Raw genomic sequence first — 24,412 nt, 5'->3', positions numbered from 1 at the left:
TACTTATTATTCGAGTCATAATGGTTTTGTTGTTTATCTTGTGCTCCCACTAATTCACTTGTTTCAACCATCTATTGTTTCTATCATGTGCATAGACTGGAAAATCTTTGGGACAGAGATTGTCTTTATATTTTGTATGTACAATGCCTAAAACAGTAGTGGCCCTGATCCCTTATTGGGGTCTCTGGGTGCTACTATAATATTAAAAACAACTTATGGTGAATCAGCCATAACTCTTTCCTGACCTTTTTGAGTGCATGTTTTTTTGTCTTAACATTAGTGCTTGCTTTTCATATTGAATAACTATATTTACAATTTTTTATGGTTATGCTGCTTTCTAGCTTAGAAGAGTGGATTGAGGAAATCCTTCTAGCAACTTGTATCACGCACAGCTTCAGAGAATAAAGGAAAAAAATCACAGCTGTTCACCGAGTAAAGCCCCTTTTTGTCTCCAGAGTGTTTCAATAAAAAAGTTTGAATTTAAATGTAATGGGAAGATAATATGGTCACTTAACAAAACACTTGCTTCTATACTTAGGAAAGACCCACGTATTATCTATGGAAAATTCCAGGCACTGTTGGTCTTCACGTCCTATTAAGTGGCACCTAGAAGTGTTTTGTGCTCATAACATTTGCCAGAATATAAATGGAAGGGATTTCTGAACAAAATGTTACTGGTGTTGGCACAGACTTTAAAGGATTGACACGTCTGTTGCTTTTGTGTGTCATGGTTTTATTGTTAGTAGGTAGATATGCAGGAGGAGGCATATAATCAAGTCCACAGCTTTGGGAATACCTTTTTCGCTATGTAAGAGTGTGGTGGCTCAGAAGTGGCCTAGATGAGAAAGTTGTGGAGCATAACTGAGTGCCTGACACCATGTCACAAATGAGGCAACATTCTTATGCCATGAAAGGGTTACCCGTGACAATATGGTAATATTAACTCTGAAAATACAGTTACCCGTGACAGTGTGGGTATTCACCCATGAAAGCTCATGCTCCAATACATCTGTTAGTCTATAAGGTGCACAGGACTCTTTGCTGCCATGACAGTGTGTTATCTTATCTCTACACTTGACCCTGCTGCCAGTGGTGGGCAGAGGGTATTGTACCTTGCAAAACTGTATTCTCAGAGTTAATATTCTTTTCACTTCTTGGTTGGTTAGTTTTTTTCTTTTCTGAGAGATTTTGTTGTTGGTAAGATCATCACTGGTGCCATTCTTACAATAGAACATCCCATGAGAGGAAAACTAATGTTCTCACCTCCCATGTGGGTATCCATAGCTCCAAGTGATACCTTTTTCTCCCTTTATCTAGGTGTTTATACTGAACTCATTACCACAGTGAGGTGTGCAGCATAAGCACACACACATGTAGGTTAGTGAGTGGATAGATTCTGAGCAAAATAAGAATTACTTAGATCATAAGCTGTATGGGGCAGCAGAGACCATCTTCATTATCTTTGTATAGTGTCTAGTTTGGTGTTACGCTCTGTCCCCTTCTAGTGGTACCTAGCCCAGCTAGAGATTGATGAGTCTACAACACCCTTGGTTAAGAGCCATGTGGCTTTTAGCTCATGCAGTAGCGGCTCATGCAGAGGGCTAGGGTTTGATCCCACCTGCCGACAACCAGGGTCTGTCAGTGTTACACTGTCATGGTACAAAAACTCAATAATAAGAATATTTTGACAAATCAAAAATACTTTGAGTGGTCTCTGGATATCATTTTTATGCAAACATATTTATTTCAAATGTTTCTGGGACATCAGAAATATTCAGCTGTCACTCATCTGGCCTGTTAAGGAATATGGGATCAATATGCCAAGGTAATTATTTGCAAATGAGTGGTATGATAAGTTTTTCTGAAATCTTTGGTCAAAACAATCAAACATCTAAGCCAAAACTTCCGGCAGCCAATTCTAAACCAAAGATGCCCTTCTGTCTGTTTTGTAGTAGAAACTAACCAAAGGGATAGCTTTTGTGCAGTGAAAGTTTGGGTCCATTTGCAGTTCAGTGTTCATTGCTTCCTACAGTCGAGAGCTGACCCTTACTTGTGGCTGTCCAGACACTTCTGAGCAATATGCTCTTACAGAGAAAACTCATTTCAGTTCAGGGGCTCCCTATGCACCCAGTAAAGTTGTTGTGTTTAAGAGTTCAGATAGCTCATAGGGCCTTGCACAGGTCCTCTTTACTGGGTAGGTTTACTCAGTGTGTTGGCGGATTGCCTAATTCAACAACTAGCTATATTTCCCTCCTGAGCAGTTCTTTACATGGTTGCACACCTCTATTCCAGAATGCCAGAGACAGAGTTTTTTGCAGCAGTACTTGTTGAGGAGACACTTGTATCCTGCACCTCCTTATGACCCCTCCTGAGGCTATGTAAGGTCGGTGCCTGCCTGACCTGCTGAGTTCCTTCTCACTGCCCATTGCCTTAATGAGCCCACTGTGAGGTTCACCTCATGGGTTTTCTTCTGTGTAGGTAGCTAATTCAGGAGAAAGCTAATCTGTCAACAATCAGTTAGCAGTTCACACCTGTTAAGTGTTTTTTTAATTCTTGTTTTATACTTTCAAGTTTGTTTTAATAGTTGATTTCAGTGGTAGGCAGCACTCACTAAGCTTGAGGCACTGTTTATCATGTGGGGTGTCTGTCGCTAATAGTGACCTCAATACATACCTTTTATGCCTCAGTGAAGGGCACATTAAGACAGTGAAAATATTGGGGAGGGGGTCTGAATCTGCCCCTTACTGTCCATGCACAGTGCTTTCATTCTGTGGGGCTGGGCCTAGCTCCCTGCTCTGCAGCCCGTTGGCTCTAGCCACTTGTAGATTCAGAGGAGCCTATCGCAGTGTCATTTGCCACATGCAAATGGATGCAGGTTGGGCTTATCCCTGCTGTTACTGGATACGGAGTCTCAGGATCCCTCCCTGGGACTTGCATAACATAAGTTGGTTCCATTGGCCTCACGTAGTCTTGGAGCTATTCTTGGTAGTGAGCACTATGTCCAGTAATAGGTGCCAGCAGTGTCAGATCCTAAGATTGCATACATTGCAACTGTAATGGATTGCTAAACTGTATTATACAGATCAACCATTAGGTGACGCTATGTGTCACATACCTCTCATAAACTGACAATTGCTGTTCCTGGCAGTGCATTAAAGGGTCTTATAGGGTACACATTTGGTCTCTCTCTGTCTGTAGCCAGTCCATATCTGGTACAAAAGCCAGGACTGCTAGTAGCAACCTACCACGTGCAAGGTGTACATGGCGACAACAACCCATTACACTGACTTAAAGCAAATACCAGTTTTGAGCTCGCTCTTGCACTCTTTAATTGGTGCATTTAGTGCAATAAAACTAACATTCAGAGATCCTAAGTCCCTTACAGATGACTTGATTGATAAGTTGCTATTTCCCTCTATATTCCCCCTCATTTGGCTCATGTATCTAACAATTAAAGTTCAAAGTCCTACTGGTGAACATGTCTGTTAAGCCTCTAATTATTTTATGTCTCCTCTTCTTCCACTGTTATCATTCTGAAAATGAAGTATGACTAAGCAAGTGAAAGTTAATTTCACCTTAATGAAAACCAAATAGTTTGTATTTCTGTCCTGTTACTTCATACAATACATTTTTATATTTTCTCTCTCCTAGTTCTTTTCTTTATGCACTGACTTATTTCAGAATATAAAAGTGAATCATGTTTTATGCTTAATACACCATTCCAATTCATGGCTAGGTAAAAACACTAGAACTAAGAAAATGTCACTGTTTTGGAAGAAATGTTGCTTTTACAATGCAATGTAGTGTTGTGTACATTGATACCTTTTCATTTTTTTCCTATTGAAAGCCGTATTCTATCAGTTATCGAGTTGCTTGCAAAAACAGCAATAATAGCATTGTTGGTCACAAGCTGTCCTAAGTAGCATTTTTCTTTTTAATAAACATTTTTATTGAATAATGTTAAACAGTTATACAATGGAATTCAAGAATATAGGTCCACTTAATAGAATAGAGGAAAATTTGACCAGCGTCTACAAAGCAAAACAACTACTTATCACTACTAAATCTAATCCACAACTACAAAGACAGGACAAAAGGGAGGAAAAATATTTGCAACAATATTTTATATGCTACTTTCTGAACTATATCACTTTAGAATCTGTTATGTACAGTCATACGAGATTAATGCTCAAAACAATGCAACACTTAACTGGGAAAGGAAACTTGTATTGTTTTTTGCAACTTTAGACTCCAAATTGCCAGTGCTAATTTTGACTTCTGTGAAGTAGGATACCAATTAATTCAACTATCATTCTAGCCTTTTGTTCTGCCGAAATCCCTTGTGTGCACATTCACGTGGACCCTTTTGTAATTATTAGTGGGTATGTTTTACAGTACATGTGCTTGGTCCTTAAATAGACACTTCAGTAGACACAATGGGTGAATTTTACCCTCCGCTACACCTGTGCAATCCCAGTCAAAGACATTAGGTAGAAAAAGACCTATTAAGTCATCCTTACCATCTCTCTGCCAGGACAGGCTTATTCTCTGTTTTTCGCTAATGTTTTTTGCCCAGTGTAGTTCTAAAAAAAATATTAAGTGATTTGGTTTCTACCACTTGCTTCGGGAGACTTTTGCACTACCAATTATGTCTCACTGTCATTAGGTTTTTCCTGGTGTTAGCCTACATTTTCACTTCTGTAATTTGATCACACGACTCTTAGTTGTGCATGGTGCATGCACCAATTAAATAATTTCCCTCTTTCCATGGAAATATTTACAGACTGTTAAATCTCTCCAAACTATGCATGTGGTCTCTTAATTCTTCCTTATAAATCAGTCCCTTCGGGTCCCGGATCATTTTTGTTGCTCTTCTCCAAACTCCTTTCAGTACATCAATATCTTTCTGGTTGTGGTGCCCAGAACATAGTATTCCACATGGGTTCACACTAGAGCTATATATAAAGAGGCTATCTTCTACTTTCTCTCCATAATCTGATGATTTTGTCTATGGAGCCCAAAACTGCATTAACTTTTTTTTGCAACCACATTATATTGCAAACATGTCTAATTTTTAGTGTCCATTTTTAACCCACAATCTCTCTCATAACTGCTTTCCAGGTTACATCCTCACATCAAGTATATGCATTCCCAAGTTGTGTTAGGATGCATTTTTCCAAGATGAATCCCATTATTTCCTTGTTGTTTTCTGATCTTTTTGATTATTTACTTTTCTTCTTTAACACTTCTTTATTAAGTGAAGAAGACTAGACTTAGCAGTCTCTGCAGAGCTCCGCTAGATACTGTTGAAATCAGTAGGGTTGCATAGTTATAATTTAGGACAAACTCTGACCTGGAGTGTGCTGGATTTGCAGAGACAGTAACAGATTTTGTCACACTTTGGGGTTTGTGTACATGGAACATACACTAGAGGGATGTGATTTGCATGTTGCACATTAACTGACCCATATAGGCCCTACTGGTACGAACTAAAAGTTCCCTAGTGCGCATTGATGTGGTGCTGTTTGAAAGAGTAGTGAAGAGTGGTGGCACAGACTTAAATTCGGACAGTACACGCACACGGGATTCTGAGTACATACTTGCATTGCTAGCTTCCCAGCTACGCTGCTAATTTTAGCAGTGCTAATGCAGATGAAGCCAGTGTAGGTATGTCTGCCTGAGCTACAGTCACACCTCAGATTGCAGCGTAGACAGACCCCTAGTCTTTCCCGTTAAGAATTTAACAAATCATATGTTGCTAAGTGGCAGCACATTTATCCTTGTATAGCAAAGGCACTAGGATCAATGAAATAGTAGATGATTAGAATTCAGACACTGCAAGTCAGGATTCTTGCATTCTTATCCTCCATTTGGCCACTGACTTCTGTGTGGCTTTGTGTGTAAGTCTCTCAACTTCTCTGTGCTTCATTTTGTCCATCAGTGAAATAGGTATAGTAGTTCTCTGCATTACAGGGGTGTTGTGTTAAAAAGCAATTCCCATACGCTCAGCCTAAGTAAATGGACCAATGGCTGAGAAGAGGTATGGCAGGTGACAGGGGGAAGAGTGTTAAAGAAATCCCCTTCACGCTATTTTTTTTTGCAGACCATGGAGCAGCCATGGAACTAAACCAAATCCACTACTGAAGCCCTAACCTGACCCTGCCCAGAAGAGAAGAGAAGTGTCTCTGTGCAGTAGTAGAGCTTCCAGCTTTGTTTCCCTTCCCGCCTCCCACCCTAAGCCTTTTAGGTTGATATGGGAACTGCTGTGGAGTTGTGATGCATGTCACACATGTTTATGTTTGCCCCTCCTCCTAACTCCTTCACCACCACCTCCTTCCCCCCCCCCCCCAAAAGAAAAATCCTGCCATTCTTGGCCTTTCTGCAGAGGGGGGGGCATCATGTCTTTACATGATGATGTCTGTAAATTACATTGTTACAAAGGGGCTATATACAGTCCATGAAAAATGTGGAGTTTTGATTGGACTGCAAGCAACTGGTCAGAAGTTTCATTCACTTAAACAATATAATTTTGGCTTCTTGCTGGTTGTGAGAAACAGTAGTGGGCAACTGGAAACTTTACTGTTGTAAAGTAGAAGTTAATGTATTTTAATAACTTTAACTTTCAGGGAAGATTATCTGAAAAATCATTTAACTTAGGCCCTCGGCATTTTGGCCCCATCTAATTATGTGTGCTGAGCTACTGAATGCTTTTTGAGGCACAAAGCATGAGTGTGGTTGAGGAGGAGATTTTAATATTGTCATTGAAAATTGGACCTCAAATATCTTGTTAAATTATCTGAATATTAGTATCTTGGGAGTCTAGAGAAAAAAATCCTTTTCCCACTGTTAGGAAACATTATGGTATTGGTCAGTAATTTGTGTCCTAACAATAAATATTTGCATATAAGCCAGTACAGCAAATATTTTTTTTTCCCAGCAACTAGCTGTCTTAGCTGTGACTTGAAGGCTTGCCAGGTCCTGAAAGTCAAGGCCAAGCCTTGTTCAAAACAAGCTAGTGAGGCTTTGGATGTCCGTGTGCAAAGGATACTATTTTAACCGAACAGATGTTTTCAATCTGAGTTAGATATGCTTGGAAGAGGTGCCAGCTAGCAAAAATAGTCATGTTTTCTAGGACAGTTGGAAAAGAATGCTGGGTGTTTCAGATGGACATCTTTTCTAGTTGCAGTGGAGGGTGATGGTGTCTGATGTGGGAACATGTTGTTGGCTTTACTGTATCTGCTGTTAAAAACAAACCGTATTCTCATTACATGATTTGAGGGCTTGAAGGGACAAAAAGTTTTCAAATGTAATTGGGCCACCTGTGTTTCTATCCTCCCACAATTCATACTATTTAGAAAGCTGTTGGGAGTGTTTAACACCATGTGCTCTAAGTGAATGAAGTGAGCCGTTGTTATTCTGGGCACTATTGAAGTATTTATAGCACAAAACAAAAATGGAAAAATAATTTGTCAGTTTGGAATGACCGGTAAAAACACCTAGGTTTGATAGGTTTCATGGAAAATTATAATGCTCTCTAAACATTGTGCATTCAATGGGAATGGGTATGTTCCGATAGCAAAAGTTTGTTTGTTTGAAAGTCACGTAAATAGACCTTTGGTACTGTATGTACATATTGTGACACATCCCCCATCATATAACAACTGTGGCAAATCATTTATCGTTATATGTTTAACTTTCAAGTGTGTATTCTGTCTTGTTTTCAAGTGGCATTGACAGGTCCCTGACCGATGCTGCACATAGTCTTTTTATTGTGCGAAGTACATTTTTGTGTTGCTTTTTATTGTGGTGCACAGTACTAAATGATTTTTTAAAGCTCTTTTTGCAGTGGATTTATGTAATGGACTTCTTTTGAAATATTTAGCTAGAAAAATATATGGAAGCTTCCATATAATTTTCATAGACTCATAGGTCAGAAGGGACCAACATGATCATCTAGTCCGACCTCCTGCACAAAGCAGGCCACAGAACCCTACCCATCCACTTCTGTAACAAACCCCTAACCAAATAAAGGAGGCAAGATTTAAATCACTTACTTTAATCTCTGCCTCCCCCCATCCCCTTTTTTAGGTGCTTTTCTAAAGACTAGGGAGCTGCACACTTTGTAGCTTGTGTAAACTAAGCTCATTGTGTACATCAGGTGCTCCTTGCATTTCTCTGTTCCTCTCCCACAAGTTCACTGTGTGCCACCCTCCCATCCCCCTCTCTTTTCAGGGACTCCCTGCAACTCTCCCATACCAGGGTCCCTCGTCCCTTCCCCTTAGCAGCAGCTCTGTGTGCCCCACCATTCTTGCTTCCCTCCCCCCCGCACCTTCCATTCCCCTCTGTGCTAGGGGGCTCTGAGTGCCTGTTTCCTCCCATAGTAGAATCTTCCATCTTCCTCGCCCCCCATGGCTGAGAGACTATGTAATCCTTCATTAAACCTTAACTCGTTCATCTCCATGCTAGAGTCCCCTAACATCCTCGCCCCCCCCGCAGGAGTTCATCTCGTATGCCTCCTTCCCTCTCCTCCTCCACCAACTTCTTTCTCTCTGGGAAAGGAGTAAATTTGGGGTGCCAGCCGTTATTACTGGGAGAGAGCAATGGAATGGGAGTATGTTATGCTATAAAGTGTAATGAGGCCAATCAACATTCTTAATGATAGACAGTGGCGATGGTGCTGAAAGCTTGGTGTGCAAAGACCATGACCAGAAAAAATCATGTGCCCCATTTCACCCTTTCAGTCTTCCCCATTCCCCGAATCAAGAGGGTTCGTCATTGTGCCTAGAACATCACTTGAAATTTTAGACTTAATCGAACTGTGGCATTCAAGTACCTCGTTAAATAGACAGCCAAACACGAAAGCCATTGAGTTGGCGAAGGCCTGTCTAAAATTTGGCAACATTCGTTCCTCGTTAGCCGTGTTCGTTCGGTGGTCATATCAAAGCCAAACTTCCTTTTTCAAGCAATTATAGACAATTGAATTCATGTTAACAGTCTAATTATATATTATTCATATGCAAATATTTGGAGAGGAACTGAGAATAGTTTGCCAGTCGAAAGTACATAAGGACTTTTGTAGAATTGGCCCTTGTTGAGTCCTGTCAGCAATACCCTATTACTTGGTAAAAAGTGTTTTTAAGGTCTTACTGCAGTTGCTCAGACTTTTTGTTTTAGGTTTCCTTTGAAGATGCCCAACAATTAAATAATAATAATAACCTAACAGCTCTTTACAGGTAGCATTTCAATCAGTAATCTCACAAGTGGCTCACAAATTCGTTTCATGCCTACCTTGCATAATGGGGCCAATTGAACTAGCAGATGAATACCACTCTAAGGCTCATTACATCCGTGATTAATTCGTACTAAGGTGGGTACAAATAAGTGGCATAGCTATCCTTGATTAACTCCCTGTGTGGATGCCTAATGGAAATAAAATAGCGCCCACCTGAGTTTAATCTTGGAAAGCTATTTCAGAATAATCCCCTGTAGATAAGCCTTACCTTTGATGAGCCTAAACCCGCCATCTTGTTACAGAAATATGTAGACGGAATGCCGATCTGTTAACTTCCCTCCTTCTAACTCAGACACTCAAAGGGCAGGTCTGTAGACTGGCTGTTTGAAACTAGAAGGAGAGAATCCTTTAAGGAAGGCTAACCCGACTCCAATAAGGTGCCGACCTGCGGCTGCGCATGGGCCTGGAGCACTCATGAAAAATTTTGAATGCTTAGAACCTCACTGCGCCATGCTCTGCCCACCAGTGGCCCGCTCATCAAACTCTCTCCCGCCCCTCCCAGTGCCTGCTGCCCGCCACAGTCAGTTTTTTTGTGGCATCGCAGGAGGCTCCTGGAGAGAGTGGAGCCTGGGCACAATTCAGGGGAGGAGGTGGAAGAGACAGGATGGGGACTTGGGAAAAAAGGTAGGGTGGGGACGGACCTGGAGCAGGGGGGGGGGGGGGAAGAGGCGGGACGGGTGTGGGGGCTTGGGGAAGGGGTTGGGTGGGGTCGGAGCCAGGGGTTGAGACCCCCTAGGCTCAGAGGAAGCTGGCACCTGTGCTCCACACCCATGTCATGTGACTGGGTTGAACATCAAACTTCGGAGAATCTGTTAGCACTTCTTTTCTGCTTATATTAATTTATTTTTGCTTTCCGTTTATAAACCTTGTCCCTCAGGGAAAAGACCTTGCTGACTGCAACTGTATTTTTTGTTCCAGTGAGTTATTCCATCAGTTTACACACTGTCATTAGTGAAATAGGTTGCTGTATCACACAGCAAGAGTTGTGATCTCAGTGTTGACAATTTCATAGCTATGCAGTGCACAGGACACTGAATCAACATATCAAACTAATGAGCTTTCTTAGGAAGGCAGAGAATCCCTGGCTCTGAGAGACAGGGAAGGTGCTAAAGTAAGAAATCTGATCTGGTAAGATTCAAGATTTTTTCCTCTCTGTCTGATTGTAGCCTAAAAAGGGTCCAGTAGCCGGGGCAGAGAGGCAGGCAGCTCTGTAGTGGGAGAACTGGCAAAGGAAATGCTATGTACCACCAAATATGACCTTTACTGATTTTTATTATCCAATCCAACCTCTTGTCATTGGTACAATGAAGGTTTTTGTAAGACATGCTTTGTGTGGCCATGCAAAACGGATTCTCTTAGTGTTTTTGCATTGGGGCACAACATCCCATGCACCAGGCCTGGAAAAAAAAATCAGTGGAGGGAATGATGGGACAATGATTTTAGGATCTTGTGGGAAGCAAAAACTAATGAGGCAGCTGGTCTGACTTAGATTGACAGGCCAGTATCCACCCAGGGCCTCAAAGATTCTTGACTCTTGTAACTTATCAAAAGAAATGTGACTCAGCACCTTTTAAAAACTGTTAAGTCACTTGAAAGTAAAATCAAGAAAACATACCACCAAAACTAATACTGCTAATAATAAACCAAACGGAAAATAAAACAATGCAACTTTCAAATCAATACCAAATCAACTAGTTAAATCATCAAATTAAATACTAAAATTTACTAATGTTGTATGTCACAAATCCAAATGCGCACCCCTCTCAGCCACACACTAGGACTGATGGGAGGGCAAGCCAAGCCTCTGTGTGCTGAGTTTAAACCCAGGTTATATATATTTTAAATGCACATATATTCATGAGGATTGCATACTTTTTTTTTTCTTCCATGTAATTCATTGTAGGTGAAATCTAGTGGTTGACTGAAGGATGATAAAATTATATTTGAAGATCTCAAGATGCCAAGGGCTAGATTCCCAAAGGGGATTTAGGCATTGAAACACTCCTAGCTGCCTAGTGAGAATCACAGCTCCAAGGCAGGCACCCAGGTTCCCATATGTTGTATTAGGAGAGTTAGATGCCTAAGGAAGGCATCTGCAGAAGTCAGCAAGTTCATTGAGGAGCCTCCTAAGATAGCAGAGAGTGAAATGCAGAGGAAAGGAGCAGGACTTAGGGCCCAGATCCACAAAGGTACTTAGGCATCTACATAGGTGTTGGAACTAGGGGTGCTGGGGTGTGTGTGGAAGCACCCCCTGGCTTGAAGTGGTTTCCATCATATACAAAGTTTACAGTTTAGTTCAATTGCTCTCAGCACTGCCTCTATGCAAATTGGTCAAGCACCCAATGGCACCTAACTCCCTTTGATCTGGTACCTGATTTACTGGCTGTGAAGGAGGCACCCATCTCCACTCTGGATTCTCAGTTATGAACTCTCTCCTCGAGTTAGGCACTTAAGCCAGTTCAGCCTTTTTTGAGGGGTGGGGAGAGAATGAGATATTTTCTCTCCCTTTTGTAGCCAGTAGCCCAGTGGCTAGGCACTGCAGGGCTGGCTCCAGGCACCAGCAAAGGAAGCAGGTGCCTGGGGTGGCAAATAGAAAGGGCTGGTAACTCCGTCCGTTATTGGGGCGGAACGTCCAAGTCTGTGGCAGCAATTCGACAGCAGATCCTTCGGTCTCTCTCTTCCTCTTCTGTGGCACTTCGGCTGCAGTTCAATTGGGTTCTTCTTTTCTCTTTTTTTCCACCACTTGGGGCGGCAAAAAAGCTGGAGCCAGCCCTACTCCTCTGGCATGGGGAAGACCTGTTTTCAAATCCCTGCTCTGTCTGATCTGGAGCTGGGACTTCAGGTCTCTCTCCAGGTCTCTGACATTCCATCTGTGTGCCCTATTCACCAGGCTATTGTGTACTCTGGAACACAGTATCTCTCATGTTGGAGTTGTTCCTTTTATATAAAGTATTCATTGGGTCAGAGAAAGAGAAAGTGAGAGACTGACTCTGGAGACTGACAGTTAGGGCATTTCCTGCGATATGGGAGAGTAAGGTTCAAATCTCTGCTTCAGTGAATATTTAACTATTTATACAAATTATACAGCTTCATCAGGAGAGAGAGACACCCCAGAATACTCAATAGCCTGGGGCACTCACCTGCATGCAAGTCCCTGCCCCAAATCAGGCAGCATGCAAATTCAAACCTGGGTGTCCCACCTCTCCCATAGGAGCATACCCTAGCCCCCGGGGATATTGGGTATGTTGCGACATGTACTCATGCCTGCCCTCAACATTCCCAATGTGCACCTCCCCACAGCCCCAGAAATTCCCAAACTGCTCACCCCCACCTGTTTTCTGTGCAGGTTAGGCATGCTCAGACCATTTCTGAGATTGGCTCTGCGGGGGAGATAGGTGGGGGGAACACCTAGTTTGAGGATCTCACCAGGGTTTAAAGTGAGCTTCAGGACTCATGCAGCTTTTTGTGTACGTATACCAGAGGGAACGCTGGCTACCTACAGGGTTAGGTGGCAGCAGATCAATGATTTTGTGAGTGTCAGTGGTGCCTAAATGTTGGAGTCAGGCACCTGAGTACCTTGTGAATCTAGTGCCTCTAATACAGTGGTTCTCAACCAGGGGTATGCAGAGGTCTTCAGGTGTACTCAACTCCTCTAGATCACTTTTTCTCAACTCCCAGATAGGTTTAGGGGGATTGTGAGTGCAGGGCCAGCATTAAGGTATGTCAAGCAGGGCAGTTGCCCAGGACCCCATGCCATAGGGTGCTCTGTGAAGGTAAGTTGCATGCTTCAGTCCGGCCACCTGTGGTTCGGGCTTCAGACAAGGCTCACAAATGAAAAACAGGCTCAGTTATCCCACTGAAATGTAAATACAATATTGATATTCCAATCAATTTATTTTCTATGATAAATATGAGAAAGTAAGCATTTTTCCATAATAGTGTGCTATGACACTTTTAAAATATTTTTTGTGTATCATTTTGTAATGGAAGTGAAACTTGGGGTACACAAGATAAATCCAACTCCTGAAAGGGTTACAGTAGTCTGGAAAGGTTGAGAACCACCGCTCTAATACCATCAGGAAATCCTTTGATTTTTAGCTAAAAAAAAAAAAAAAAGAACTGCAACAAGTGCCTAAAAATGTGTATCGGCATACAACATATTTCCCTTAACCACAATGTTTGACCTCTCAATGGCCCTTTTCCCTTCAGCTCTAGTTTCAGAGGATATTGCCTTAACAATACTTTCAGGGTAATCTAAGATGAGTTTGAAAATGGGACCTTTTGGATCAAAGTTTCTTTGCTTTTTAAAAAAATGTTAATTTTACTGTATGCTTAATTCTTTGCTCAGTTTTCCTTTAAATAAAACTGGAAAATTAAATGCAAGAATGTTTTATGCTTCAGAAAGAACTTTACATTTGAAACTCATAGAACATGGAAAAAATTGTTACAATTACTGTTCTTTGAACTAATCTATATAATTTTTTTAAAATTCAGGTTCTGACTGGATCGTCTCGTCAAGGTTACACAGGTGCAGGTTATCAGGATTTCAGTAATTGGGAATCCCTTATGAAAATCAAAGAAGGGTTGCTAAGACAAAAAGAAATTGTGATTGATCGGTGAGTAATCCTTTCTTGTCTTCAATTGTAGTGTTAAATAATAGACCAGACAGACTATTGACATAGAAAGTACTATAGATGTTGACTTTCAAAAAGACCTGGTTCAAAGAAGGTTTCTAGGACTCAGACCTGAGAAGACTCATGTACAAGTGGGACTAGTCAGTGCATGCAGGGATGTGGGTGTGTGTGTGTGCGCTTGTGCCTTTGCAGGATCAAGGATGTAGTGTGATTTGTCTGTCTTTTCACTGACATTGGTCGAGAGAAGCGAATGAGACCACTGGCTAGGACTGTTGCCCCTAAGATTACAAAAAACAGATTTTTAAGAAACTGTCTGGCTGTAAAACCTTAATTTTCCTTTTTTCAGCCTGAACAATTCTTTGAAAATGACTTGGAAGACAAAAATTGGTTATTTGTAACCCATTCTTGAGACATTTTTCCCCATGACAAGTTAAAGGGGGGTGAATGCTACAGTTGTTTAATGATATAGTCGAAATTAGCTCTTAAAGATTTGAGAAATTGGCACCACAGAAGTATGCAATTGGTAAAAATGCATTGAAAGATTCCTGTGAGTTACTCAGAGAATGATAAATCCAGAATAAGTGTATAAATAAACACTTCCTCTCTAATCTGTGGTATGAAACGATTAGAAGAGGACCATCAAGACAGGGTGGGTGAGGCAATATCTCTTATTGGGCCAACTTCTGTTGGTGAGAGAGACGAGCTTTTGAGCTTACCAGTAGCGTAGCTAGCAGGGTTCAGGGGAAACAGCTGCTTCCCCTCAGCATGTTTTCAAAAAGCAGCGCCTGCCGGGCCAGCACTGGCAGCAGCATGTCCAGAGGAGCCATGGGGTGGGGGTGGGGGGCAGCAGGCACTGCCAGAGGAGCGAGGGAGCCGGCTCCTCGGCCGTTGTGCCCCACTCTCAGTGCAGCCCCACCATCGCCGCAGCCACCTCCTGCAGTGGCTCAGGGCTCGGTGGCCAACCGCTCCCTGCCCCTTGCTAATGCGGCGGGGAGAGGCAAAAGGGCCCCTGCACCTTTAAGGGCGCCTGGCTGGCAAGCCCCGCATGGAGTGCACCGAGTGCCGGGAGCAGGCAGGGGACAGGTGGTGGCGCAGGACGGAAGGTGAGCGGCGGGGGTCCAGTGCCTTGCTCTGGGGGGTCTGGGCAAGGGGCTTCCTGGGGCCGGGCCCACAGGACAGGGGCGCAGGCCACGCAGTCTGGACGGGGTCCCCGGTGCGTTGCAGGAGCCTGGGGGAGGGGGGGAGATGGGACCCCGCGGTTGGAGCCGGGGCGGCACAGCCTGGCAGGGGACACCTGCAGAGCACACTGGGCAGGAGAGACTCTCCCGGGGACGAGGGGGTATCCGCACCCCCGAGAAAGTCACTGGAGTCCTGAGCCAGCCCCGGGGTTAATCTGGGGAGGGGAAACGGGAGGAGTCGGGGGGGCGTGGCCAGAGGAGCCGCCAAGGGAGGGCAGCTTTTTTTATGTTTGCTCCCCCTACACTTGCAGTGGCGTAGCCAGGTTTTTACACAAAACTCTTCTTCAGGTCTGAGAGACTAGTGCCTGGTCTGTACTACGTGGTTAGATTGGTGTAAACTGCCTTGTTTCGATTTAGCTATGGAAGTGTCTTCACTTAAATTTGGCTCCCGCCAGCGTAAGTGCCTCTGTATACTGATTTAGTAACACCAGCTCTCCGAATAACGTAGAGTTATGATTGATGTAATTAGGACGATGCAGTGTCAGTGTAGACACTGTGTTGTTTACATTGACTGTTACTGGGCTTTCAGGAGCTGTTCTGCAATGCCCGACACTCACAATACAAGTTTTCCTGGTAAGAACATGTGCTGCTGACACAAGAAGCCAAGTGTGCACACGCGTAAGCGATTTAATAACTGCGATGGCTGTATGTCACGGTCAGTTGGGTTGACATCATTTTGTAGTGTAGACATGGGCTAACTCAAAGTATCACTGCTAAATACAAGGTTTGAACAGATTGTTTAGTGTAAATAGTTAACACATTTGAAGGGACCATTCAAAGTGAAGTGGCATGTTCGCACCTCTCCAGTCACAGAGAGAAGAGGGGAGAGGGAAAGCAGCTAGGGTGTTAGTGAGTTATAGATTGTTGTAATAAGTCATAAATCCAGCGTCTCTATTCAAACCATGAGGTTTAGTGTCTAGGAAAGTTATGAGTTTAAGCTACCAGGCTCATCATTTGAAAGTATTGTGCAGAGTTCCTGTAAGAATGAGGACTAATAGCTCAGATATAGAGTGGTCACTTTGTGAAAGGTGTTCACCCACAGGTGATATGGTTATTTTTTACTTTTATCATTTTCCTGAGTTTATTCAAGAGCATGGTGATTGGTTTCACTCATGTAGTTGCTAATGGGGCATTTAGTGCACTGGATGAGGTACACCACATGTTGTGATATGCATGTGTAAGGCCCATTGATCTTGAAAAATGTCTTGTGGGGGTTGTTGATTATTGTAGCAGTGGAAAAATGTCTGCAGATTTTGCATCTATTGTTTTGCCAGGGTCTGATGCCCCTTTGCATTGGTGTGCAGCAATCTGCAGTGAATATTACCTTCTAGGTTTGTAGCAGTTTCTGAAGTTTTTGATGTTTGGGTGAATGAAGCTTTGAAGGAGAAAATGTGCTTTTAGGGAAAAATCTAAGTTTAATGAAGCTCACATTAAAGGAACAGATGTGAGCTTGAGTCACGAAGTTTGGATCTGAATGTCAAAGAGTATTTGAATCCTGGGATTTTGGTTTATGTCCGTCTCTAATAATGACTCTTGCCTTTTGAGGAGCTGGTAAAGATGTGTAGGCTATATTAATTGTGAAGCGTTTGAAACCTCTCATTAACAGCTGGTGTACAGAACATAGATAGGGATTGGCCAACTACAGGGATTTGCCAACTACAGGAATAATGGATGCTTGTCATGGAATATTTTACTGCTCTGTTATTTAATGCCAACAGCTCTTTTTTTCTAATGCATTTGTGTAGCTCAGTTGGACACAATCTTTTGGACACAATAGAATTATGTCCCATATGTAATCTGTTCCAGTGGGATGACTCATTTTAGTCTTTGACTGTTACAAAGAGAAAATAGTAGTTATAATTTTCTTTGAGCCACTGTCCTCGACAGTAGAGTATGATTGCTGAGATTACAGCATGTAGTATCATTCCTGGAGCAGCTTCTCTGTCGCACCTCCAAGAGGCACTGAACAGAACTCTCACCCAGGGGAAGGGGTGGGCTAAGGTGGCTTTAAGCCACCCTTGCATCTTCCTGAAGTTGGGCTTCTCTGGTGGCTGGAGAGGCCCTGGAGTAGCATAATTTACATAAGCCTGGGGGAGGGGAGCAGGGTCTGTCTAAATTATGGCTTTCTCTCCAGGTCACTGTATGTTCAGCGATGCTACCGAGAATTTCTGCAGTGCTGTGTGCTACAGCCCCTCCCCTGACATGCCCCTCCTCCTCCCATCGCATCCTCTACATCAGTGCTTGTGAGGGTGTCCTGGGAGCGCAGTCTATAGCTGTATCTCAGTTCCAGTGACAGGATTTTTTCCCAGCCAGATTAGGGGCTTACTCCACTGTGGCCATTTTAGCTGGCATCTCACCTTATGTGTTTTAGGTTTTAGAGGATGGCAGCTAACATGGTTTTCATGTTTCTATGTTTCTTCATTCCCCTTCTGCTAAACATTTCATTATCACAACTGATCATGAACTTCCATTTGACTTTTTGAATTCTAGCTATCTGATTTTGTTGCTTTTTTTTCTTGGGATGGACATCAAGTATTTTTACCTGGCCAAAAAAAGAATTTTTACCTGGCATTTTGAATGGCAAAAAGTCTGACTACTGTAATTCTCAGCTCTTTTCCCTCTGTAGCAAGAGTATGTCTACACTACAAAATTAGGTTGATTTTTTTATATAAGTCGATTTTTAGAAACTGATTTTATACAGTCGATTGCGCATGTCCACACTAAGCGCATTAAGTCGGTGGAGTGCATCCTCATTACCGTGGCTAGCATCAACTTACAGAGTGGTGCACTGTGGGTAGCTATCCCACAGTCTCCGCTGCCCACTGGAATTCTGGGTTAACCTCCTAATGCCTGATGGGGCAAAAACATTGTCACGGATTGTTTTGAGTACATGTTGTCAGGCTGCCCTCCCTCAGTGAAAGCAAGGGCAGACAATGGTTTCACGCCTTTTTTCCTGGGTTACCTGTGCAGATGCCATACCACGGCAAGCATGGCCCGCACAGCTCACAGTCACTGTACATCTCCTGGGTGCTGCTGGCAGATGCGGTACTGCATTGCTACACAGCAGCAGCCCCTTGCCTTCGCGGCAGATGGTGCAGTAGGACTGATAGCCATCATAAGTCTCCTGGGTGCTTCTGGTGGATGTCAGTGAGGTCGATTGGGGCGCTTGTGCAGACGTGGCTATTCTCCTCTTAGAGCACCGAATGGGAGCAAGAGGCTCCAGGTCATTCTCTTCTATAAGTTTCGTCTCATGGAGATTCAGTCCTGCCTGGACTATCATGCGAGCTAGAGGCCTCTGCTTCAGGCTGTTTGCCCAGCCGGTAGCACTGTGCAGTTGCACCTACCCCAGCCTATCCCTTGCTCCCATGGCTCTTGAAGCCTGGACAGTAGTAAGGAGCAGTTCAACTATAGGCTGAGTAAGTGCAGAATAATGGTAGAATGTGCCTTTGGAAGTTTAAGTGCTCACTGGCGTTGTTTGTTGACTAGGTCAGACTAAAGTGCAACCAATATTCCCACTGTTATTGCTGCGTGTTGTGTGCTCCATAATATCTGTGAGAGTAAGGGGGAGATATTTATGACTGGATAGGGAGGTTGAGGCAAATCGCCTGGTGTCCGATTTTGAGCAGCCAGACACCAGGGTGATTAGAAGAGCACAGCAAGGTGCGTTGCACGTCAGAGAGGCTTTGAAAACCAATTTCATGACTGGCCAGGCTTTGATGTGACAGTTGTGTGACTCTCCTTGATGCAAACCCACCCCCTTTGTTGATTTTAATTCCCTGTAAGCCAGCCACCCTCTCCCCCTTCAAAATAAAGTAATTACTGTTTTGAAAACATGCATTCTTTATTAATAATTTTTTAAAAATGAGATAATGGACAAGGTAGCCTGGGGGGGTGGGGGAGGAGGGAAGGAAAAGGCCACATTGCTTATTGTAGCCACACTAAAAATCAGACTGTTTGAATGACAGACAGCCTTCTGTGGCTTGGGTCATCCTCTGGAATGGAGTGGCTGGGTGCCTAGAGCCTCCTCTCTGCGTTTTGGGCATCTGGGTGAGGAGACTGTGGAACATGGGGAGGAGGGGAGGCGGTTATACAGTGGTTGCTGCGGGGGTCTGTGCTCTTGTTGGCTTTCCTGCAGCTCCAACAGATGCTTCATCATTTCTGTTTGCTCCCCCATTAGCCTCAGCATCGCGTCCTGCCTCCGCTCTTCGCACTCACGTAATTCTTTCCTGGCCTCTGCCACTGAATGCTTCCATGCATTAAGCTGTGTCCTATCAGTGCAGGAGGACTCCATGAGCTCGGAAAACATGTCATCGGGAGTGCATTTTTTTCGCCTTCTAATCTGCAATTACCTCGGGGACACAGATAAGGAGAGTGTAGAAACAGTCTATGCTCTACGATTCTGAGGGGACTGCTTGGTCACCTGTGCTGCTGCGTTTGCCATACTGACCGAACAGGAAATGAAATTTAAAAGTTTCTGGGGCTTTTTCTGTGTACCTGGCTAGTGCATCGGAGTTCGAAGTGCTGTCCAGAGCGGTCACAATGGAACACTCTGTGATAGCGGTATTGACCTTCGGGAGCTGATTTGCATCTGCCCTACCCCAAATTCGACCCAGCAAGGTCAATTTTAGTGCTACTCCCCTCACTGGGGAGGAGTACAGAAGTTGATTTTAAGAGCCCTTTAAGTCGACGGAACGGGGTTGGTTGTGTGGACGCATTCATTTTGAAATCAACGTAATGCAGCTAAATTAGACCTAACCTCGTACTGTAGGCCAAGGTTAGCAGTGTTTAATTTAGTTTTCTTCCTACATGTTCTGTTTGCAGGGATGACAGGTCCTTGTGCATCTCTCAGAAAAGTCAGTTATGCTGGTTACTTTTCATTCAACTAAATGTGGTAGAATGCATAATGGAAGTGCTTAAAGGTGCACAACAAAACCCTAGTGACCTTCCATTCATTTGCTAAGTAGATACTCGGCACTAGTGCTAAGCATACAGTGAATTACCATTACTCACTCACTCATGCCCGTCACCCCAATCGGGGTATGGGTCGCCAACTACGGATCTCCAGAGTCCTCTATCCTGGGCCATTCGCTCTAGCTGGTTCCTGGTATAGCCCATTTTTTTGCTATCAGCCTGAAGGTTGCGTCGCCAGGGACTTCTTGGACGGCCTCTTTTCCGCTTGCCTTGGGGGTTCCACCACAGTGCCTGTCTGGTGATGTTAGTTGGCTGCTTGCGTAATGTATGTCCTATTCAGCTCCACCTTCTCCTTCTGATTTCTTCCTCTGGGAGTTGACGGGTCCTCTCCAAGAGGTGGATGTTACTGATGGTGTCTGGCCAGCGGATCTGAAGAATCCTTCTGAGGCAGCTTTTAATGAAGGTCTGGATCTTCCTGATGGTTGTTTTGGTTGTCCTCCAGGTTTAAGCTCCATACAGCAGGACTGATTTCACATTGAAGTTGCAGCTTAATAACACCATGCAGGAAGGATTTCCTCCTGAGTAGCAATTCTTCATTTTGGCAAAGGACTTGCTTTAAAAATAATGATTTACAGATTGTTTTAAAGCCAATGATTTGAAATATTTTAAAATAGCCTAACACTTATATTTTGTGAGAAGTTTAAAATTGAGAATTAAAACAGGCTTTCTTTTAACAGTTTTTACAAGATGTAAACTTAAGAGTTTTTTATGACTAACCAAAACCACTATATAACGCTGGCTCTTTTAATGCAGAAAACAAGTGCAAAATATGGCACTATTGATCAGAATTGGTGTTTTGCACTAGATATGAAATCCTGTGAGGCGCCTTTGGTTCATAATATTTATCTCTAATAACATCTTTCATCTACAGATGTCATAGCACTTGCACAGGTAGGCATCATCCCGGTTTTGCTAGTGGTAGGCATTATCCAGGTTTTACCAGTGAGGAAACTAAGGCAAAAAGGGACATAGGGAGCCAAGAGTAGAGTTAGGAATAGAACCAAGGTCTCCTGACTCAGTCATATAGTATTCTGCCCACATGATCATACTTTTAACTCGTTTTTGGAAGCATGTGTTCACACTGGGGATTTATTAATAAATAAATAAATAAATCCAGCATTGCTTGCACTGGTGCTTTATTGCCAAATTGTTGACAGTTCAAGTTGATCCTTAAATTGGAGGCTTTATGCTTAGGGAAAAGGAGGAAAAACTCATTTTGTTCCCTGTAGCTTTGTTTGTAGATGCTTGGGGGAGACAACTTTTTATGTGTTCTATGGAGGCCTATGAGGTTGCTGGGGTCTCTCTTTTAAATCCTGTTTGACATTGAGCTGATGTAAAAATCTAATTGGTAACAAACTGGTAACTTGACAACACCAGCAAAACTAGTTGAATACAAATGTTTTTTCTCAAACACCTCTTTTCCCATCTATCTGGAAATCAGAGCAATGCTGTAGTGCTGGCGTTTCACGTGGTAGGCTGGATTTTCTTCCCCGGTGTTGTCATCCATCCCACCTGTTCCCTGCTCTCAGTACAGGACATAGCCAAATAAAAAAGGAGCTGGCTGGGACATATGTATCCTGCACCAATCCCCGGCTGCTGTTTAATGTCCCCAGGGATGAGTAACAGAATAAGTTGTTTTCAAATGTTGCACTTACATTGTTCTAACATGCACCCCAGGGACTGACCCTGCACGCAGTTGTCTAGAATTGGGAGAGAGAGAAATCACGTTTGCACCTCCCACGCAAATCTACAGCATAAGCACTTTGGTCTAATGATGTGCAGACAATGGATGTTTTAGATTTTAAAATCGTTTTGGATAATCCAGTGTTACCTTACTGTAAAAAATATCTGCTACCTCCTTCCACCTGAAAAGAAGCAAAAAACAAGCACTCTGGATCAGAAAACTGGACAAACATTTTTTTCTGTCTTAAGCATTTGAAACCTAGTAAAAGCTAGATAGCTGCAATCAACCCAGTTTTAAGTTGTCTTAAAAGAATTTTAAGTGCATTTTGGTAGTTTCTTGTCAGAGGAAAGCCAAAGATTTGAGTAGAGTAAAAAAAAAAAAAAAAAAAAAAAAACCTCACCTGGTTCCATTTGTAAACGCAAAAATTGCTTTACATTTTATTCGACTTACCATGTTGAGCAGCAGATTTACTAAATGAGTATGCAGAATCAGTTGGAGTGTTGCATCCATTCTATAGATCAGCTTGAAAGCTGAGCACATATGAACACAATAGTATAAATAAGTAGATAAAAAGTAATTATTTTCATTTGGAAGTTTTGAAAAGGTACTTATAAAAACTGTGTATATTAATGCCTTAGAGACTGAGATCAGTTTTTATTCAGCCATGAAAACTGGTCCAGATCCACCACCTTTTCTGAGGAAAATGCATGAGAGGCTATGGCTGTGTGCACAGACACACAACCAATGAGAGAGATGTACATGGTCTTTCCCCTCCATGCACAAGTTTGTGAGGAATGATCGAGCCCTGAATTAGGATTTTCCTTAAGAGCAGATGTGCTGCTGCTGTTGTAATGTTTACAAGCTGAATGCTCTACTGGACACAGTACGAAGTAGTTTGAAAACATAGCCAAACCTGGATTGTTTTCACTTTGCAGTATTATTTCTCAAGGATTTTGTTTTGACCTGTGACGACATCTTATTTTTAACACTAGAGGGAGCAGCACGTTCTCTATTGATTTGGTAAATGCCAGTGTCATATTTGAATTCTGTAAGCTTCTGTTTTGCTTTGTATATTAAAAATGTTAAACAAAATTATAACCTTGTTTTGTAATATTTGGAGTGGTTCTGAATTTGACCAACCATTATATCTAGGCATTTGCAATACAAAGTTAGGCAATACTGGCACTATTTGTTTGGCAGGAACTATGTATAACAGTTATGTGAATAAATGCCAAATATTTGAACATATGACATAAGCTACTGAAAATAACACTGCGCTCAGCAATGATTGCAGTATTCTCTTCCAAACAGCTTAGGGGCATCCAAACAGCTTACTTTTAAGGAAAGGTAAATGTAAAGGTTAGAGTTTTAGTGATTAGCTCTCATTTCTCGGGGTGTAATAATGTTTAGATTCTTAGAACAGCTGCTAAATCATTGGCTTCATACCCTTAGCTAAATTGTGTTTAGAGCTTTCATTTAGACAGCTGAATTAGATCAATCTTCTTTCTTTTTGTGAAATTATTTTGTCTTGATTTGTTGACATCATAGTGTGTGTGATTGGATTATGTGCATGTTACTGCCAGTGTCCATTATTCAGTGCTTAATTGTAGCTCTCTTGATTTGAGTATTTTGTTATGATCTATAGTATTACTATATGCATAGAAACGGCATTTTGAAATAGTAATTTTTGCAGAAATTTGAGAAAGGGATGGTAGTGAATTCATGAATGGCCTGTTAAGAGCCATATACTCTTCTAGATATGAATGTGCAACAGTCTGTGATGTAAGTGGGAGTTCCATTCATTAGCTCAAGACCAGTGTATGTATGGCCCACTGGGAGCATGCTGTAAAATTCTACTCACGCACACAGTCAGAATAATGCATTTTTGGAGAGCAGCTGAGTAAAATATAATTAGCTTTTTCTTTAACTTGGAACATTTTGGTAAGAGATGAGTAAAGATTTTGTACCTTGACTAGTAAACTTTCATGATGATTTTGTTATTTTAAAAAAAAAATCCACAAGTGGCTACAACTTAGATCAATAAAATGGAAATGAAGATATTAAAAAGTCTTTCTCCACATTTTCATAGGCTACATAATAGATTTAAACTTGGTATGAGATTTGAAGTATGCTGTATCTCTCTCTCTTTCTTTAAAAAAACAAACAAACAAAGTCTATTTTTTAGCACAAAACCAATGTGAAACATCACTTCTCATACCTGCACTGATGTCTGCACTCTTTTGGAAAACTACAGAACTCCCACAATGTTGTGGAGGAACCAGCCCTTTTTCTGAGCAGACAACTCTGTGTATCTTCCTCCTTTTCCCCCTTCTATATATTCCCTGTGGTAGTTATAGCCATGTGATAAATAGCAAAGCCGTGTGGTAAAAAACAGTTGTATACACCTTTGACTGCCTCACCTGCACTCTCACCACTAACCGTTTCCCTTGGGCCTTATTCTAACACACAAATTTCTAGGCTGCTTTAAAAAGCAGCCACATAAAAAAAAAAACATTCCAGAGAAATGTTTCCTCCTAACTTCCAAATGTGGTATTCCTTTCTCCATGCCAAAATTAACTTATCCTGATGCCCA

The 24,412-nt window shown here is 42.4% G+C and overlaps 1 protein-coding gene across 2 annotated transcripts in view; it reads left to right on the top strand.

Moving 5' to 3' along the window:
• Positions 1–24,412, top strand: part of CEP85L (centrosomal protein 85L) — a 185,620-nt gene that overhangs the window by 124,350 nt on the left and 36,858 nt on the right. For both annotated transcript variants that reach the window (XM_032780536.2, XM_032780534.2), the window contains one exon: positions 13,787–13,908. In XM_032780536.2, coding sequence (XP_032636427.1) covers positions 13,787–13,908 — 122 coding nt within the window. The remainder of the gene's footprint in view (positions 1–13,786; positions 13,909–24,412) is intronic.

Source organism: Chelonoidis abingdonii, chromosome 3 (genome assembly GCF_003597395.2).
Source record: "Chelonoidis abingdonii isolate Lonesome George chromosome 3, CheloAbing_2.0, whole genome shotgun sequence".
Classification (NCBI taxonomy): domain Eukaryota; kingdom Metazoa; phylum Chordata; order Testudines; family Testudinidae; genus Chelonoidis; species Chelonoidis abingdonii.
The sequence above is the reverse complement of the archived record's forward strand: the minus strand, read 5'-3'. Positions and strand labels throughout refer to the sequence as shown.